The sequence below is a fragment of the Rhinoderma darwinii genome, chromosome 3, assembly GCF_050947455.1.
Source record: "Rhinoderma darwinii isolate aRhiDar2 chromosome 3, aRhiDar2.hap1, whole genome shotgun sequence".
Classification (NCBI taxonomy): domain Eukaryota; kingdom Metazoa; phylum Chordata; class Amphibia; order Anura; family Rhinodermatidae; genus Rhinoderma; species Rhinoderma darwinii.
Genome location: NC_134689.1, coordinates 112,747,935 through 112,767,353, shown reverse-complemented (window position 1 = coordinate 112,767,353; position 19,419 = coordinate 112,747,935). Strand labels below are relative to the sequence as shown.

The 19,419-nt window shown below is 42.7% G+C and overlaps 1 protein-coding gene and 2 long non-coding RNA genes across 6 annotated transcripts in view; 2 read left to right on the top strand and 1 right to left on the bottom strand.

Annotated features, from left to right (window-relative positions):
• Positions 1–7,656, top strand: part of LOC142749047 (uncharacterized) — a 91,933-nt gene extending 84,277 nt beyond the window's left edge. For all 4 annotated transcript variants that reach the window (XR_012882360.1, XR_012882359.1, XR_012882361.1 and 1 more), the window contains one exon: positions 6,753–7,656. This is a non-coding gene — a long non-coding RNA (uncharacterized LOC142749047). The remainder of the gene's footprint in view (positions 1–6,752) is intronic.
• Positions 1–15,846, bottom strand: part of FAM193B (family with sequence similarity 193 member B) — a 62,234-nt gene extending 46,388 nt beyond the window's left edge. The window contains exons 1-6 of the mRNA XM_075856578.1: positions 15,518–15,846; positions 12,468–12,710; positions 6,747–6,984; positions 4,341–4,520; positions 3,865–4,231; positions 3,383–3,578 (exon numbers count right to left, since the gene is read on the bottom strand). Of these exons, the coding sequence (XP_075712693.1) occupies positions 3,383–3,578; positions 3,865–4,231; positions 4,341–4,520; positions 6,747–6,984; positions 12,468–12,710; positions 15,518–15,661 (1,368 nt within the window). The 5' untranslated portion in view covers positions 15,662–15,846. The remainder of the gene's footprint in view (positions 1–3,382; positions 3,579–3,864; positions 4,232–4,340; positions 4,521–6,746; positions 6,985–12,467; positions 12,711–15,517) is intronic.
• Positions 198–6,297, top strand: LOC142749048 (uncharacterized). Its single transcript, XR_012882363.1, has 3 exons — positions 198–368; positions 1,922–2,134; positions 5,504–6,297. It is a non-coding gene; the product is annotated as an uncharacterized LOC142749048 (long non-coding RNA).
• Positions 15,847–19,419: the final 3,573 nt, after the last annotated feature.

Here is a 19,419-nt window from a genome sequence, read left to right as displayed (position 1 = left end):
TCACTTTGTCATTATGGGGTATTGAGTGCAGAATGATGGGGAAAACTTTATATTTTTTTTTATTTTAGCACAAGGCCCCAGCATAACAAAATGTGAAAAATTGAAAGGTTCTGAAGACTTTCTATCTAAATGCATTGTATCAGCTTCTTAAAACCATGGGTGTTTATATAGAATTGGGCCTCTTTTTGCAGTAATAACAGCTTCCACTCTGGGAAGGCTTTCTCCAAGATTTTAAAGAGTGTTTATGTGGAAATTCGTGCCCATTCAGCCAAAATGGCATTTGTGAGGTCAGGCACTGACGTCCGATGAGAAGGTCTGGCTTGCAAACAGCGCTGCAATTCTTCCCCAAGGTGTTGGATGGATTTGAGGTAAGGGTTCTGTACAGACCACTCGAGTTCTTTCACACCAAACTCGTCAAATTATGTTTTTATAGACCTTGCATTGTGCACAGGGGTGCAGTTATGCTGGGACAGGAAAGGGACTTACCTAGACTGTTGCCACAAAGGAATATAAATTGTCTAAAATGTCTTTGTAGGCTGTAGAATTATCATTCCCCTTCAATGGAAATAAGGGGCCCAGTCCAAACCCTGAAAAAACAGCCACAGACCATCATACCTCTGCCACTAAATTGAAGTCGGCACTATGCATACTGATAGGTAGCGTTCTCCTGGCATCCGCCAAACCCAGCTTTATCCATCAGACTGCCAGATAGTGAAATGTGAGTCCTCACTTCAGAGAGCACATTTCCACTCTTTGAGAGTCCAGTGGTGTTTACACCACTCCATCCAAAGCTTGGCACTGCATATGGTGATCTTAGGCTTGTGTGCAGCTACTCAACCATGGAAAACCATTTCACAAAGCTCTCATAGGGGGGTGCTAATGTCACTTCCAAAAAGTAGTTCAAAACTCTGTGTTAAGTGATGCATCAGAAGAAAGACTATTTTTACGCACCAAGTGCTTCAGCACTCGGCGTCCCGGCCCTGTGCGTTTGTGTGGTCTAACGCTTTGTAGCTGAGCGGTTACTCCTAGACGCTTCCACTTCATAATAATAGCCCTTACAGTTGACCGGGGCTAATATTGCAGTTTAGAAATTTCACAAATTGACTTGTGGTAACGGTGGCATCCTAGAACATTGCGATATTTAAAGTCATTATGGAAGATTTATGAAAACCGGTGAAAAAGGAAAAAGTAGAGTAGCTTCCTATAGAAACCAATTAGATTCCAGCTTTCATTCTTTAGAGGCCCTTTTAAAAAAAAAAAAGGAAACCTGCAACCTGATTGGTTGCCATGGGCAACTACTCTGCTTTTCCTTTGAACCAGTTTTTAATCAATCTTGCCTTCTGAACTCTTCAGTACGGCATATACTACCAGAAATGTGTGTCTATGGAGACTACATGGCTATGTGATTGATTTTATGCACCTGAATGCAATGTGTGTGGCTGAAACAACTCAACTTAGTAATTAGGAGGGCTGTCCACATACTTTTGGCCATATAACTCACCTCACAATCCTTCTAAATCGACAGTTGAATTTACGATTCAAAGAGGGCAAATGTGATAACACTCCACCTTTAGGCTGGCTTATCACGACACGGTCAAAATGTGCTATTTGCAAAGACTCTCGTCAAAACTAACATTTTTTGCTGCGCAACAAAATGGCAGGTTTTGCGGCGAGTGACGGCAAAAAATGCATTTTGACCGGGTTTGGAGAACCCAGCCTTACCAAAACTTTCAAACAGTCCAATTTCTACACAATACAAAAGGGTCTAGATGCTTCAGTGTAATCTTATAAAGTCTTGAATGCCACAACAGCAAACAAAAAGGAGTTGTGCGGTTTTGGACCACTTCCCTTCTCGTTACATAATCAACATATGCATGTGGCCATAAACTACAATCATTAACAATGGAACAACTCTTCTTAGGGATTTTGTTTCAACTGGACTACCTCCTTTCAGAACGGAGCCATCCCCGCGACCAGCTGATCACCATGTCCCCGCCTACATTAATTTCCTGCGATCAGCTGTTATCACTGGGGAAGACGCAGACGCATTTCCGCTCTGGAAAATAGAGGCAGATCTTGAGCAGAGGTTCTTGAACTTCCATATTCCATAACAGAACAGAACATTTTAACAGCGGTGATGCATTCTTTTATAAATTAGATTTATCTTTGATTATTGTGGAATTATATGTACTCAGGGGCTTGTTAGTAATATTCCTCTGGACGGTACATTGAACATACTGTATTTGTCATTTTTTTATTATTTAACAATACTTTTTTTATTATTAATTTTACGGTTTTTTTTTTTAATCCAATAGGGGGATTATTCATTTTGATTTTCCAACTTTAATGAACTGGCATAGATCTTTATGCCAGCACATTAGCCTGTGTACTGATAGTACACAGGCAATTGTTAGGACATACCCAAGTATGCCCTAACAGGAAATCTAGTCAGACAGTCCTGAGGTTCTTCAACAGCCCCCTGGGCTGTCTGCCCATATATGGCATGTCCCTCGATTGTGTCACAGGGAATCCAAATGGGGGTCCCACCTTGTCATTTTCACTTTGAATGCCGCAGAGGAATTCAAAGGGTTGAAGGCAAAATCAGGTTTCTCTTCTCTCCGCAGTTAGAGTGTATTAGAGCCATTGTCCAGCTCCTGACCCACTTGCTGTGCCTGCGCAATCAGCGTGATGTTTATGCTCGTCATGATGCGGCCACGTCCAGCCGCACATGACTAGCATAAAAGTCAAGCGTCATCAATCAGTTAAGTTTTTTGTTTTTCTATTTAATCATCCCCTGAACCTCCTGCCAAACCAAAATTATTAAACTTTGTAAGATACCCACCTTTGGAAATCTGCTCTGGTCCCCTGCTGGCAGCCTCCTTTGGTTCCCATAATGGCATCATGTAACCACAACGATTAATTGCTTTCAGCCATGGTAACATTTTGTGTCATTATAGACGACATGTCACCATACCAGAATCACCAGAGCTGCGGACACCATTAGAGGGGGGGGGGGGGGGGGGGCAGAGGAAAATTTGAAAAGGTATGTATGTATATTACAAATTTGATATTTCCCAATATAGATACCTTTAAACCTTTGTAGAATCCCTTTGGGTGAAGGAAGCACCACTCTAACATTTTTACATACTGCAAAATTAAATTTTACAATTTCAGAATATGCTTTAGCGTATGCAAGAATAAAGTCTATGTATATGAGCTTCCAACATATTTTGAGTGGAACAGTGCCATCTAAGTGAACAACCTTCTAAAGCTGGATTAGAAAATAACTCAGTCATTACTTGAGGGCATACAACAGCATTTCTTATGACTTTAAATTCTACCTTATTTATCTTCGAAAAGAAAACATTTAAATATTTCTCACCGTGTTATGGCCAAAAAACTCGCAGTAGCAGCAGTCACAGAATTTGCCGTCTCTCTGGTTCGTGGAAGAAGAAGTACATGAGCTGCGCTCTGAGCTACTGTCTTCATCTTCACCCAGGCCCTCATCTGCTTCACAAGGTTGCGTGGACAAGCAGTTTGACACATTCGAAAATTTGTGTCCTCTGCACGTCGCATCCCTACATTAAGATTAACATTTACAATGAAGCACGACAGCTGTGTTTTCCCATTCAGCTTAATACACTAAAACTAATAAATAAATAAAGACAAAAGCAGACAATAAAAAAAACTTAGCTATTGACAGGTCACAGCACATAGGGTTTGTCACTTAAATGATTTTCTCTATTTTCTTTAATGGTAATATTTTATGTATTTAAAATTAAAGAAAAACGAAATCCTGACTAACATAAAACAAGCCAAAGCATTTACAAAGTCAATTATTTAGCATACCCTTTGCCTATATACCTGTTAGTGGTCCCCGGGGAGCATCCTCCTTGAAGTGCATTTATTCCACTACAATGCCCATTACAGGGATGGCTACAGGCAGAGAGTGGTGGTGGAGGTGGATTGACTTTTAGGAGGGAAGGGCTGGGCCCTGTTAAGTGACTACCTCTGTGAGCTCCGGAGGTGGCGCAGACAGTGGCTTTAGATGGTGCAGTGTGAGAGGAGAGGTTTGTTGCCGAGAAAGGAGCTGAAGAGTTACTTGACGAAAGGTGTGGAGGTGGAGGACTGTGTGGAGATGTTGGCTGTTGTGACGAGAGCCCCGTTGGACTGTTTGGTGGAGCGCTAGGATCAGAATGGCGATGAAGCTCTGAAGAATGATAAGCTTCCCCTGTAGGTACAAGATTTGTAAAAATTTAGCTGTGCAAGTGTGTAAAAAAATAAGGGACCAACATTGACCGGTTAAATCACAACACAACCACAGATACATCCTTGCCCACCTGGGGATAACGGCCTGTGGCACATGGTTTTAAACTGCTTCGGAGATTTACAGAAGTTAAGTGAGGTAGGGAGTGTTCCTGTATTGGCTCCAGGACTATATGGACACATCTTCAAACCAGAGAGCTTTGAAGTCTTGCCGACGTGTTCTGGCGATACTGAGAGTCCACTGCCTTTTTCCCCTGTAGCATACAATAAGTGATGATTTTATTCATCTAAACCACTACACATATGTAAAATAGGTCACAGCTTAATAATGCTACAAGCAGACAGGTGACTAGACACAAACAGGAGGATAGGGGGAGGTCAGGTTGGCTGGTGAAAAATACCATACAAATGCTGACTTTTTCACAGTCGCGCACATGTAAGATAAGTCAAGCAGCTTTAACTTTTTAGCAAAACTCTGCAAGAGTCATAAAAAAAATGTAGGTATTTCGATTCCACATATTCCTTTACCATCATACCTATTTTCGGCCTCTAAGAAAACCTATTGACAAAACCCAGGAGCATAGCTTGTTTTTTCCCCCCCCGAGTACTCACAAAAAAAACCAAAAACTTTTATAGGGGTCAATAAGAAACAGCTTATAAATGTAGGTGCCAGAAATAAAAAGCACAGGGCTATCTGCTACCTGTCTTCTGGGATTTGCCCAGTCCTGTTCAAGAAGGAACCAGTTATCCCCCTACCCCATTACTGTCGACAACAAATTTTCCCCATGCCTTTTTTTTTTACTTATAGAAAACTTAAGGGGGTAATCCCAACTCACATTTATCCTGTGGATATGCCATAAGCCTCTGATAGATGCGGGCCCCACCTCTGTCGAATCCAGGTAGAGAGAGGTGGCCACGGCTTGATCGACTGTTTCCATAACGTCCATAGAAGTTAATGGACAGAGCCGTGCATGTGAATAGCCACCTCTCCATTCATTCTCCGCCTGAATGCAGTCAGGGGACCCTCGTTTCAACATAGGTGCGGGTCCCAGAGGTGGGACCTGAATCCATCATTCATAGTAAATCCTGTGAATGCGCCATAAATGTCAGAGTTGGGAATACCCCTTTAAGTAAACCGTATTATAAACTATCGTTAAAATACCAAATATGCGTGTTAATAATTGTAATGGTGTCATACGCTTCACATTTCACTTTTTTGGTTTTTTTTATTCTACAGTGTGTGTGTCTCCCATTTGAAGTAAGAAATAATAAATTAGACAGCTATTGAATCTAACAGTTGCCATACAGCGGTGATGTCAGTACCGGCTACAGTAACCGGGGAGAATTTCACAGTTTCTGCAGTATGTACAGCATGGACTCCAGGATGTCCAAATGAAATATCTCTGCAAAGTAAAATAAAACCGTGATGAACGCTAGTCAAGAAATGACATCAAATGATTAGCTCAGAGATCTCGGATATTTAGGGTACCTACACAAATCTCACACCTTTTACATTGAAAGGTGAAATCCGCTGTGAACATCTGGAACAAAAGGAGTATGCTGTGGATTTAAAAATACTCCGCCTGCTCTGATTTCCGTACGAAAAATGTTCCAATGCTTGCGGATGGGATCTCTTCCACATGGATGGTAACTGCACCATGCGCAAATCCACATGAAACATACACACAATTTCCATTGCGCGTGGACCCGGCCTTTAACTAATGTTAGGGTATAATAATAGATGCCCAAACTGTTTTATAATCACCTAGAGCCACTTTATTTGTAAAGGAACACTTGTAAAAACATCACGTAGCTTTCTTAGAAACGAAGGTGGATTCCTCCTGCATTGTAAACTACAAACAACTAGATTAGTTGCCTCAACAGAAGATGGGCAATTTAATGAAGTTACATATTAAATATCCAACTCCGAGGTGTATGTACATATCTAAATAAAGAAGGGTAATTTGTCATGGATACCTCGAGCATGGCGAGTATTAATCTCCATTCTGTATCACTTTATTCTCAGTCATAACATTACACTTTTTTTTTTTTTTTTGGAGAATGCCTTTTCGTTATCCTCAACTGCCACTTTAAAGCAGTTAGTCCCACATTCGCAATGCCAAGGCTGAGGCCACAAAGAAATCCCTATTGATCATGGTATCTAGGGAATTAAATACCCGATATTCAAGTTCTCTCAGATCATAGTCGTTGTTGCCGCAATGGGAGATTGCCCTGGCATAACTACCGTTACAGAGCTGTGTAAGCCATAATATGACCTTGCATCAGCTTATAGTAGCAGAACTAGCGCTCAATGGCCGCACCGAAAAAACACTGAGATAATCGCGGCAAGAAATTGCAGGCACGTCAAAATCTGCCTTAAAAAAAAACAAAAACTGTGTGGACAGGGCTTAACGAGTTGCTGGTAACAGCAGGCCAAGTAGACATACTTTTGAATAATAATGTGCATACCAATTACTTACCTATAGATCCGGCTCCGGGGTTCCCATTGGAGTGCTGCGAGTTCCAGAGCCCCGATAGCTTGTGAGCAGACAGAAATGAACTAGGGTCCCAGTCCCCAGAGTTGCCTTGGCAGGAAGATGAAGAGGAAGAAGAGGAGGAAGAAGAAGATGTGGAAGAAGATGAGGAGGATGACGAGGATGAGGAGTGCAAACCACCACCACAGGATTGGGACTTGCAGGATGTGTGCGACAAGGACACCTGCAATAGGAGCAGACAGGACAGTTGTAAAATGTGTAAAAATAGGAAGATAATGGGGATTGTTGTAGAAAATAAAAAAGACAACCATTACTCCCTTGCAGCTTCAGAGCAGACGCTCCGGTAGGCTTTGTTAATTTTCCTGCAATGATGACGTACCGTACATCCATAGGACCCCTGCAGGAAAACTAAACAAAGACCAGCGGAGACTACTGGATCGCAGGGAATTTAAAGGGAGTCAGTCAACAGTTTCTACCACCGCTAGTGAGCTGGTGTCTGCGAACTGGGAAGTGACCCTATCTGCTGTTGATTGACAGCTCTACTGGTGCTCAGCATCAAACCTTGCTTAAGAACCAATAGAACGGTCAACAGGAGAGAGGTTGCAGGACACTTCCCGGTACGGCAGACACTTGCCAGCTTATTTGCATATGGCATATGTAGGATTAAAACGACTTTTTACCTGTTCTGCAAGGTCTAAGAATAGGTAACATAGGTATGTTTACATTGCTTTCCATATTAGCGCACTAGCGGTGTTAGCAGTTTGGTGGGGTCACAGCTACTGACAGACTCCTTTTAACAGGTGAGTAATGTTTGGTTTGATATTTTATAACATTTCCTGCAGCCTGTTTCATTTCCTTAAGGGTTATCCCACCAAAAAAATCAATTTAATTCAATTTCCCATGTAAAATAAAGTATTAACTTCAGTTTTCAATGTACAACGTGTACAAATAATACTCGAGTCAAAAACGAACTTACATTGGATTTAGTGGTAGCGCCTCCTACGTTTTATGCTGTGGCGTAAATCTTTGTTCACCTCCTGTATCTCTCTGCAGGGGACACGCTTGCACAGTAGCTTACTTTCTCTTTGCCCCGCGCACTAGTCTATCAGTGGGGGCTGTAAGACCACTACTACAAAGTGCCGAAAAGCAGGGGGGATACCTACGCAGAGCCGGCCAGCAAAGCACTCTTGCAAAAGGCAGATGAGTCACGTGGAGCGTGCTGCTGCCCACCCAGTTATTGGCATGCACAGTGGAAAAGAGGGGTGAGTAAATAGGAGAAAAATATTTATGATCGGTAATTTGGGCGGCAAAAAACACTAGTATTGCAAGATACTAGAGGTGTAGCCATTTTTATTTTTTATTGTTTAATGCAATAACCCCCTTTAAACTTTGACAATCCCTTTAAAAGGCATTAACATTCCAATATTAGACTAAAAATTAAAGTTCAGTAGAAAATGTGGGTTAATGATCACTGTCTGCAAAGGTTTAAAGCGAAGCGGTCACTCAATTCATGCTGCCTCTGAGATCAGCATGAAGTAGTGACAGGTACGGTGAATTTAACTATATGAAGTGTTTAAATATGCTGAACTTACAGTGAATTAACTGCAGAATGCTGCAAGTTTGGAGTTTGATGTATTCATGAGCGGCGGGATCCAACTGCACACCCGCCATTGGAAGAAGTATTGGGCGCTGTTCACATCATTTTTTTTGGACTACGTTTAACGTTTACACCAGTAAATAGCCACCAGATGTAGAAGTTAAATGTAGGCTGTGACGGATGCCTAACGGCGTCATCTGTCACCGTAGACTTTAAACGGATACGTCACAAACTCGAGTCATGAGAGTTCATACCATTATAGTCTATGGGTGACTGGTGCCACTATTACGTATTCGTTTAACGTATCCGTCACCCATTGACTAGAATGGCATCATTTAATGTATGCATCAGAAAACCATGCAAAGCCCATGAATGTATACTTTAAACATCTACCTGTGACGTACGGTACAGTGCATACAGTGGCATCCGTCACCAATAGGCTCCAATGTGAACACCCATACTTCACGGTATAAGTTTTTTGGCGGGATGGAGCAGAGTTTACCCGTTTAGCGGGTACATCGGCAGTTTTCCTGATATACACGCTAAACGGATATCACAAAAGTCTCTACAACTATTATGGGGTTTTTTTTGTTTTGTTTTTTTTACAGATCCTAAAAACGTTGGACAAGGGTGTTTTTTTAATTTTTTATTTACAGTCTGGTTTCTTTCAAACTATCAAGACAGGAACGAGATTTGTGCTGCTGCCAATGACTATTTAGCTCACTGGAGATCACCTAGACTAGATGCAATTGTACATACGACTATAAACACTATTTCACAACTATTCTTTACTTTTACAAAAAAAAAAAAAAAAAGAATTTGAGAATTACTTATTTTCACATGCTAACCTATTTTCGTTTCAGAAAGGAAATATTCCTTCAACCCGTTAAGCCCCCAGGACGTTCCCGTATGTACCGGTCATAGTAATCGCGTGGGCACAGACGCTGCGCCCAAGTAATCTCTGCGGGAGCCCGGCATTGACAGCTGGGCTACAGCTGCTTTGTCCACAGTCGGAGAGAACTCTGATCCCGGCTGTTTAACCCCTTAAATGCCACGGTCAATAGTTACCAAGGCATTTGACCTCTTCCTGGCATTTGCCGTTACTGTACGTCATGGCCGGAAAGGGGAATATGGAGTGGGCTCACAGGCCAGGCCAGCTCTATACTCAGCTGGCGTTGGCAGTATGTTACAGCCGACACTTTGTTGTAACGGCGGGCATCAGTGATAACTCTGATCCCGGCCATTTAACCACTTAAATGTCGCAGTCAATAGCAACCGCGGCATCTAAGTCATTCCAAAGAGGGGGCCATTTGATCATTCCATCGCTTCCCCCTGCGATGCGATCGGAAGGGGCCGATGGTTGTCACGGCAGCCTGGAGGCCTAATGAAGGCCCCCCAGGTCTGCGATCTTTGTGCTCCTAATAAGCCCTGCCACAGAGGGCTTAATAGGAGTCAGTAAAAATGACAATACACTGCAAAACATAGGTATTTTAGTGTATTGTACCAACGATCAAATAATCGCTTGTTCAAGTCCCAGAGGGGCACTAAAAAAAATAATATTTTTTTTCAAAAAACAGTTAACGTTTTAAGTAAAGTACAAAAAATAAAAAAACATTAAAAAAAGTCTTAAAACAAAAACACCTTTTCCCATTTTTCCCCTAAAGTAATGTTAAAGATAAAAAAAACAAAAAACAAATTGGTATAGCCAAGTCCATACTATTACAATATAAAATAATTTATCCCGCAGTGTGAAAGCAGTTTAAATTTAAAGGACGGGTGTCGCTAAAAAAAAATTTCTTTATATCAATTTGCTTTTAGTATTTAACTTTTTTTTTCTTCTAACTTTTACTTCACTATGGGGGCTGCCATTTTTTTTTCATCTCATACAGAGATGGAATACGGCACATACATCCCCATAGAGAATTCGAACGGGAGCCGTTCCATTCACTATGGTGTACGCCGTCTGTGTGGGAACGGCCCACACAGTCCAAATGGAAGGTCTTCGGCCGAGCGACATCCGGCGCCATTTTCTTGTGGACCGGAAGCCGCGGCCGGACAGTAAGATGACTACTTCCGGTCACGGCTTCCGGACATGTGTTTAGAAGCAAGGACTAGGAGCGGAGGGAGCGGAGGGACCGGAGGCAGCGACGGCTGCTGGAGCAGGTAAGTTATGTTTGTGTATGTTCGTGTTTTACTGTGTGATTACCACTGTATGTAAACCTACTACACTGTGTATTCGCTCAAAAAATGGCGGCACACAGTGTAGGAAGTTTGAACATGCAATCCCCTCCTTTCTCCTGGCACTAGCCAGGATAAAGGAGGGGGGATTGTTTGAGGCCGCTAGAGCGAGTGTGTCTTCTCAAATTTTGCAGCATAAAGCAATGTGGTTGTCAAACGTTTAGTTACCCTTTAACCTGCAGATTTCTGAAATTCTGACCCATTGGAACATACCCTTAGGCCAGGTTCCCACGTAGCATAAACGCTGCATTTTGTCAGAGATTCCGCAGCAGTTACAGTACCAGTAAAGCGTATGAAATTTAGAAAATCTCGTGCCCACACAGCGGGAAAAAAAAAACTTTCAGAAATTGAGCTGCGGTGCAGATTTTTAATTCGCAGCATGTCAATTTATGCTGCGTTTTCCCCATTGAATTCAATGAGGATGTAAAACCCGCAACAAATAGCCAAGTGTTGAGGCTTTTGCAGTGGAACTGCATTGATTCCGCTGCAAAAATTGCAACTCCGATAAAAATAAATATATACTTACCACCCGGGCATTATTATAGCGACGCTATCTTCTGTTGTTCTTCCAGACCAGCCTCCTGGGATGACTTCACATCCCATGTGACTGATGCAGCCAATCACAGACTGCAGCGATCACATGGACTGCAGCGTAATGCCAGGAGGTCAAACTATGCGTTAAAGGAGGGACGCGTCGCCATGACTACGGCCGGGGTAAGTATGAAAGTTTTTGTTGTTTTTTTTTTATAGCGACGTGGTGCGGTTTTTTAGACAGAATGTGCTGCTGGTTCTAGGTCAGATAAGCTGCGTAGTTTTGGCCTGGCCTAAGGCTGGTTTCACTCTTTTTTTTTTTTTTTAACAGATTTAAGGCTCTGATCACAGTCCTATTAGTTATGTTCATCATGTTTTTATGGGATAGCATGCTGTAACATTTTATCCAGTAAAAAAAAAAAAAAAAGAGAACTTTTCTATAGTCAAGAAAGGTACAAAGAAAGAAAAACGGTTCTAACTGACCGATCATGATGGATCAAAACAGATCTCTCATATCCATCATTGATCCAGTAAAAACAGAAGTCATGACACCATTGTGAACAGAAAGTGAAGTGGGTTTTCCCCATCATAAATAAATGTGAATATGTCATAAAAGATTGATAGGTGTGGGAAACACCTCTGGGATCCTCACCTATCGGGGGAATTGGCTTAATGGGGTTGTCCGAGATTTAATGACTGTGTTAATGCACGCAATTTATAAATGTAAATACATTTGTAATATACTTAGGTTTTCCAAAGTGGCCCCGTTTCCAGATCCTGCCGTGGGGAGCACTCTGCACTGGCTCTGGCCGCTTTGTTGATCTTTAATTCTTTGCCGTGTATATGACAAGTCACTTGTGACGTGGTGTATATCGGCTTGTTCTGCTTCACAGCCCGTAACGCGCATGCGCTGTCACTGCTGTTCTCGCGGTCCCTGCTGTTCTCGAGATAACAGCAGGGGCCGCGCATGCACGTTACAACAGAACAAGCCGATATACACCATGTCACAAGTGACGTGTCGTATACCCGGAAAATAATTCAAGATCAACAAAACGGCCAGAGCAGAGAGTGACGTCACCCGTCAAGTTCCTCACGGCAGGATCTGGAAACGGGGCCACTTTGGGAAACTTAAGTATATTACAAATGTATTTATATTTATAAATTGCAAGCATTAACACAAAGTCATTAAATCTCAGACAAGCCCTTTAAGTTTCCATGATTCAGTCTGGCCGTTCCCCTCAAAGAAGTTAATGGAGAGGTAGCTGTGCTAGCACATGGCTCTCTCTATTGAAGTCTATGGGAGTTACGGAGACGCAAGCTCTTTAAATCATGAGTCTTACCGCTAATGGTTGCTCTGGGACTGACTGTCTTTCTTCTTCCTCTACACTCTTCCGGCAACTCTGGCAAATCCACAGTGGCATTTCACCCAGTAGGTTCTGTGCTAAAGAGGGCATGAACGAGGCCGGGATTTCATCCACTGGTGACAGCAACCCATTGTGCGGAGTAGAACTCAACCAATCTTTCTTCTCTCGATGACACAACAGGCAGCATGTTTGTACAAATTCACTCGATGACGGCAATACCTAAAAAGCAGAGAACACATGTCACTATAAGGGCTAATTTAGACGAACGTGATATACGTCCGTGCAACGCCCTTATGTTAGTCTATGGGGCCGTGCAGACTGTCCGTGAGTTTCACGCAGCGTTTGTCCGCTGCGTAAAACTCACGACATGTCCGTTATATGTGCGTTGTTCGCGCATCACGCACCCATTGAAGTCAATGGGTGCGTGAAAAACACCTTCCGTGTGACGCGCGTGATTCACGCAACAGCAGTAAAAAGTATGAATGAAAACAGAAACGCACCACGCGCTTTTCTGTTAACAAACATATAGAGTGTCATCATGATGGCGGCTGCGCGAAAATCATACAGCAACGCATCGTACGAGGGTGACACACGGAGCTGTTAAGTACTTTTTGCGCGCGCAAAAGGCACACGCCCGTGTAAATCCGGCCTAAAGATGCAAAACAAGGCAAGAATCAGAGACGCGACGACACGGTTTATAAATGTATAAATCAAGAACAAATTGAAGACTTGTAAATTGTGTAATATGTTAATTCCTTAATGCATACCTATTATCAGAATCAGAGGACAGTCTGAGAAGTCAGCAGGGTAATACAATTCCAGGGATCGTCTATGTCAGCTCAAAACCACCCAAAAACTGTTTATAAAGGAAACGTAAGCACCACAGATAAAATATAGCCTAACAAAAGTAGCACCTGTATTCTGCGGACAGATATCCAGGACAAAGATGGGAGATCGGATACCTCTATTATTGTATTTTGTGAAATTGTGATAAAAAGGTATACACTGTGGAAAAGCCATTTATGTACTTTCCTAATACACTAGAATAGGTCTAATGGACAACCTCTAAATGGAGAAATAACACAAGAGTGCCCGTGCTGCTCTAATGTGCCCCATGGCTAGGAACACACGATTTTACGATGTGGTTTTCAGCCCCGCAACTATTACAGGTGAAGCACATCGAAACCATGCGCGGTTTTGCCACATTGCACACTACGGTAGAACGGCTGCGGAGTTTCTGGATATCCTAACAAATGCACTTGGGGGCCAATTGTTGCCATCTAGAATAATTATCAATATGAGCATCAGATTAGAGAAATTCATGTATAAACTCAGCTTGAAAAAGAAGACCAACAGAAAGAAAGTCTAAGCGTTCTTTCCATTCAAAAAAGCGTCAGAAAACACTGGCTTTTTCAAAATAGCATTTTTGGACTTTTTCGCACGTTGAATCTAAAGCAAAAACCGCGGGCAAAAAATGCATAAAAAAACACTTAAAACGAGTGTTGCAGGTTTTTGCGGTTTCCCATTCATTTTAATGGGAGGTCAGTGGCAAAAACCGCTCAGAGAAAGAGCATGCCGCTTTTTTTTTTTCCTGCCAGAAGCCGCCCGGGAAGAAAAACGCCTTTGCCTCCCATTGGAATCAATGGGGTGCGATTTGGGCCGTGTTTTGGCGCTGATTCTGACGCGGTTTCCATTTCAAAAACAGCACAAAAAAAACCTCAGCGTGAATTGACCCTTATATCGGGTGTGCATACGCAGAGGGAATCAACGGTTATCATTTTATAGAGGGTATGCAATGTAATTTTGCATAAAAGGGGGGTGTAAAATCTGCATATATTAAAAGAGGTGCGTACAATAAAGAGGGTACTTAGTATATTATTATATAGTAGCGGTGAGTGTATGATGAAGAGGGCATGTAATGTAATGGTGTTACATAGTAGGGGGGTGTATAATACAGAAGTTATATATAGTAAGGGCTAATGCACACGACCGTATTGGTTTTGCGGTCCGCAAAACCAGATCCGTTGTGATCCATAAACAAACATTTTTGTGCATCCATGTGTCATCAGGATTCACAAGTAGTGTGAACCCGCAATTTATTCAGATGAACTTGCAGATGAACTGCGGACCCATTCATTTCTATGACTCAATGCACCTGACCGTGGTTTTCACGGGTCCGAGCTGGGGTTCACACTACTGGTGAAATTGTCGTGGATCCGTGAATCCTGATGCGACACGGATGTACAACAATTTTTTTTGCAGTCCAATGGCCCGCAACGGAGCCATGTTTTTGAGAACCGCAAAACCAATATGGTTGTTTGAATTAAGCCTTAGAAAGTAGGGGGGTATCACATGTAATAGATAACTGAGGGGGTATGACATGGAGTAGATAGTTGAGGGGTATGACATGGAGGACATGAGGTAGATAGTTGAGGCGGTATGACAAGGAGGACGTGTGGTAGATAGTTGAGGGGGTACGACAGAGGACGTGTGGTAGATAGTGGAGTTGGTATGACATTAAGGACGTGTGATAGATAGTTGAGGGAGTATGACGGAGTAGATAGTTGAGGGGATATGACATGGAGAACGTGGGGTAGATAGTTGAGGGGGTATGACATGGAGTAGATAGCTGAGGTGGTATGACATGTGGTAGATAGCTGAGGTGGTATGACATGGAGGACATGTGGTAGATAGTTGAGGGGGTATGACGGAGTAGATAGCGGAGGTGGTATGACATGTGGTAGATAGCTGAGGTGGTATGACATGGAGGACATGTGGTAGATAGTTGAGGGGGTATGACGGAGTAGATAGTTGAGGGGATATGACAAGGAAGACGTGTGGTAGATAGTTGAGGGGGTATGACATGGAGGACGTGTGGTAGAGAGTTGAGGGGGTATGACATGGAGGACATGTAGTGGATAGTTGGGGGCATGACATGGAGAAGATATAATAGTATAAGTAGGGGTGTGTGTTGCAGATGGTATGTAATGTAACCTTATTAGACAGCAGCGGTTGTGGCACTTTACCTGCCCCCCTTTGCCCATCTCTTCAGGGCTTTCTCCTGCATCTGTCTCTGGTCCATCAGAAGAAGGGGAGCCTTTCCCCGGTCTCTGCTGCCCCACTGCTCGCTCTCTCCTGATGCTCCCTTGCTTGTTCCGCCTCCTGGTCATTGCTTGTTCCTTTACACGGCGTCCTGAATTTACACAGTTCGTTCTGACGCCAAATTTAATTTCCAAAGGCAACAATCCAGACCTGTACCCCTTGGACAGGACAACAGGCAATATGGCGGCTTGCTGGGGACAATAACCACGCCTCTTGCCAACAGGGTAAAGGTTATAGCGCAGCTTGCATCTAGTGTATAACCTGATGTTACCGTCGCCATCTTTCTTAATGGCAAGCTCACGTCGACGCACTGCGGAGACAAGCGGAAAGAGACTGCGCCATCTTTAGTGTGGGCCAATCATGGTTTATGCCCGGGAAGATGGGTAAACGTGGGCGCTAGTAGTAAAAGTAGCGATGGGCGGGTCAAAAGCAGTAGCTCTAGCCTGATAGTCACTGGTCAGGTGGGCATGTGTGCTGAGGAGTGCATACAGACGACGTTTATCCTCAGTCAGGCAGTTACAGAGGTATTAACATTTTTACCTCATACATGGGTATAAATAATGACGATGAGGTTAGCCCGAACATGATTTACACTATACTGAAGTTCGTTTTTCATTCACCAGTTTCTTATTCACAAGGATTATATTTTTGTGTTTAACTGGTTCAGTATTTAAATACACTGATGTGCCTTGAGAAGAAAAGTTAAAAACAGCCTGAAAACAAATAATTGGAATAAAAATACCAATCAATGTGATCAAGAGTGTGATTTAAAGTGTTAAATGACTGGGCAACTCTTCTCACACAAATAGAGATGCCCTGCAGCAAATTAATTTGAGTCCAGGCTGGCCCAATGTTTCTCTGGGCATAGTAAGTGGGCAGTCATGCACTTTTTACTGATTTGAATAAGAAACAGACGTTTTCAAAGGGTTAAATGACTTTGGGCCACTAATCTCACACTGCTGGCACACAGAGAAAGATACCCACCTTAAATTCAATTGAGTCTAGGCTGTCCTAAAGTGTTTCTGGGCATGAAAGCTGGCATCAAAGAGGGCAGACACTTTTTACTGATTTGAACAGGTGTTTTCAAAGGGTTAGGCTAGGTTCACACCTGCGTTCAGATTTCCGTTGTTCTGCTCCGTCGGAAGCAGAACGACAGAAAAAAGTCTCATGTAAATGCACCCTTAAAACGAATAAATTACTAATTTCCTACATTAGAGTAGTGGCCCAAATGTAACCTTTTGAAAGCACCCATTACTTATTCAATTCAGTAAAAAGTGTTCGTATGCCATCTTTGCTACCTGCTTTTATACCCAGAACCACTTTGGGCCAGTCTGGACTCTAATGAATTTAATGCAGAACATAACTCCCTGTGTGCCAGCAGTGTAAGATCATTTTGGCCAAGAGGTATTTTACGCTTTGAAAACACCCGTTACTAAAGCTTCATTCACACGGCAGTATTTTGGACCAGTATTTGGAAGCCAAAACCGGCAGGCGATCCAAAGCAAGGAAGAGGTGCAAATCTTTATATTATACTTTTTCTGTGTGTAGGTTCCACTACTGGTTTTAGCTTCCAAATATTGAAGCAAAACACTGATCAAAATAATACCCTCCCAATGAGGCTATATTCATATGAGTAAAGAGTGTCTGTCTGCCCCCTTTGATGCCAGTTTTTATGCCCAGTACCATATTAGGCCAGCCTGGACCTTGGATGAATTTCAATGCAAGGCTTCCCTATTTGTGTGCCAGCAGTGTGAAATCTTAGGCGTCCAGTGGGCGGTCTTACCCAGTCTGACAGCCTTTCCAGTATGGTGTGAATACAGAGATCGCGGTATTCAGTGATTAGGACCACCTACTGGACTCTTAAGCCCAGAATGAGCAGAGGTTTGAATGAATACATTACAAGTTATATTGAATCCTTACTACAAAACTAAATACATATCTAAATACACCTGCTCAGCTCCTCCTGCTCTAGAACATACTGGAGCGCTTTTAAAGAGATTTTCAAGCTACTCAATGCATTCCTATGGACAGCAATATCACAGCCATTTTTTGGAAGGAGATTAAACAGCCCTAGCTCATACCTCCCGACCGTTCCCGGATTCAGCGCAAGGGTCAGTTCACTCCTAGCGTAAATACTGCAGATTTTCCTCAACGGATATTGGTTGGGAAAATCCACAGTATAATACAGTATAGGCAAAGTGGATGATACTTTAACAAATCTCATCCACACGCTGAATAAAAGCTAAGTGGGGAAAACCGCTCAGAAATTGACATTTGGTGCGGTTTTTTTTAATCGGCAGCATGTCAGTTGAATTTGCGTATACGCTGCTTACTTGTTGAGGGGTTTCCCCATTGAATTCAATGGGGAGGTTGAACTCGCAAAAAATAGCAGTTGCAAAAAACCGCAACTCAGGGGCGAAAAAGGCGTGGCTTAACATGGAAAAAATTTGCCGGTTGTTCCGTCTTGGCAATACTTGAAAGTTAGGAAGTTTATCCTGGCCTAATGCATTCCTATTGACAGCGATTAAATCGCTCACTACAGAACCAAAGTCTAGGTGTAGCCCCAGCCTTACACGAGCCGATGCAAACTGTATGGGGCTAAAGATCGTTCGGTTCTCATACAGTTTGCATATTGTCAGCAGCACATCCCCTGTTTATATGTGCTGCTGACAACAATGATTTTATATGCTGCACAGAAGATGTGATCCACTGGCGAGCGTTTGCTCATTTGTCCGATGATCGCTGACATGTTTACCCAGGGCAATGATCGTGAACGAACGGTTACTGTGCATATGGGAAAAAGTGTCAATCAATGCTGGAGGGCAGGGGGAGCGTGAATATATAAAGATCATCGGACTCAAGCCATGAGCAGTGTCCTGGTCGCTGCAAGTATAAAAGCTGGAATTCTCCTAAAATATAGCAATTTACCCAATAAGTGACAAGACACTGGAATCAGGGTGTCTGTCACTTTATGCTGCGCTCAGACAGGGCAGCATAAATATACGACAGATCCCCTTTAAGGCTATCTTCACATGGATTTGCGGACGAAAAATATGCAGCATATTACAGTAAAGTTGATGAGATTGTAACAAAATTCATCCACAGGCTGCGGGAAAAAAATAAACATGGAAGACGTTCATAAATTGAGCTGCTGGGCAGGATTTTTATTCTGCATCAAGTTAATTTATGCTGTGGACTCACTAAGCATTTGTTGCAGAATTTCCCCATCGAGTTCAATGAGGAAGTCAAATTCTGCAACAAATGCCACGGTTTACGGAATTTGCTGCAATTACGTTGCATATTCGTAGCACATTCCACAGGTGAAAAAAAATAAATCCTATTTTTACCTTTTGCAACGCTGCCATAGCAATACGTCTTTGCTCTTCTGGCTGCTCTGTCAGACGGCCCCCTGTAATGATCCATCATCACATATGACCCCTGCAGCCAAATTTTTTTTTCTGTCGACTGCTCGTTTTTGCAGCGATCAATTTGGCTAAATATATGCACAATAAAGAGCACTATTTAGTGCAAATATTCAGCCGGAGTTCCCTGCATGTTCTGGGTAAGATATTCTGGACTTTTCCACCGCATATCCGTTCTGTGTGACCATATCCTAAAGAATCTGCTGCTAACATCTTGGTGCCAGATATCACAGGACATCTTCAGAGGTCTTGTGGAGTCTGTATTTTGACAGGTCAGCGCTGTTTTGGAGGCACAAGAAAAATACCTACACAATATTAGGCAGGTGGTTGTAATGTTATGGCTGATTGGTTAGATCATGTGCTTAGTGCTAAAAAAAATTGGTACACGAAGATTTCGCTATTTA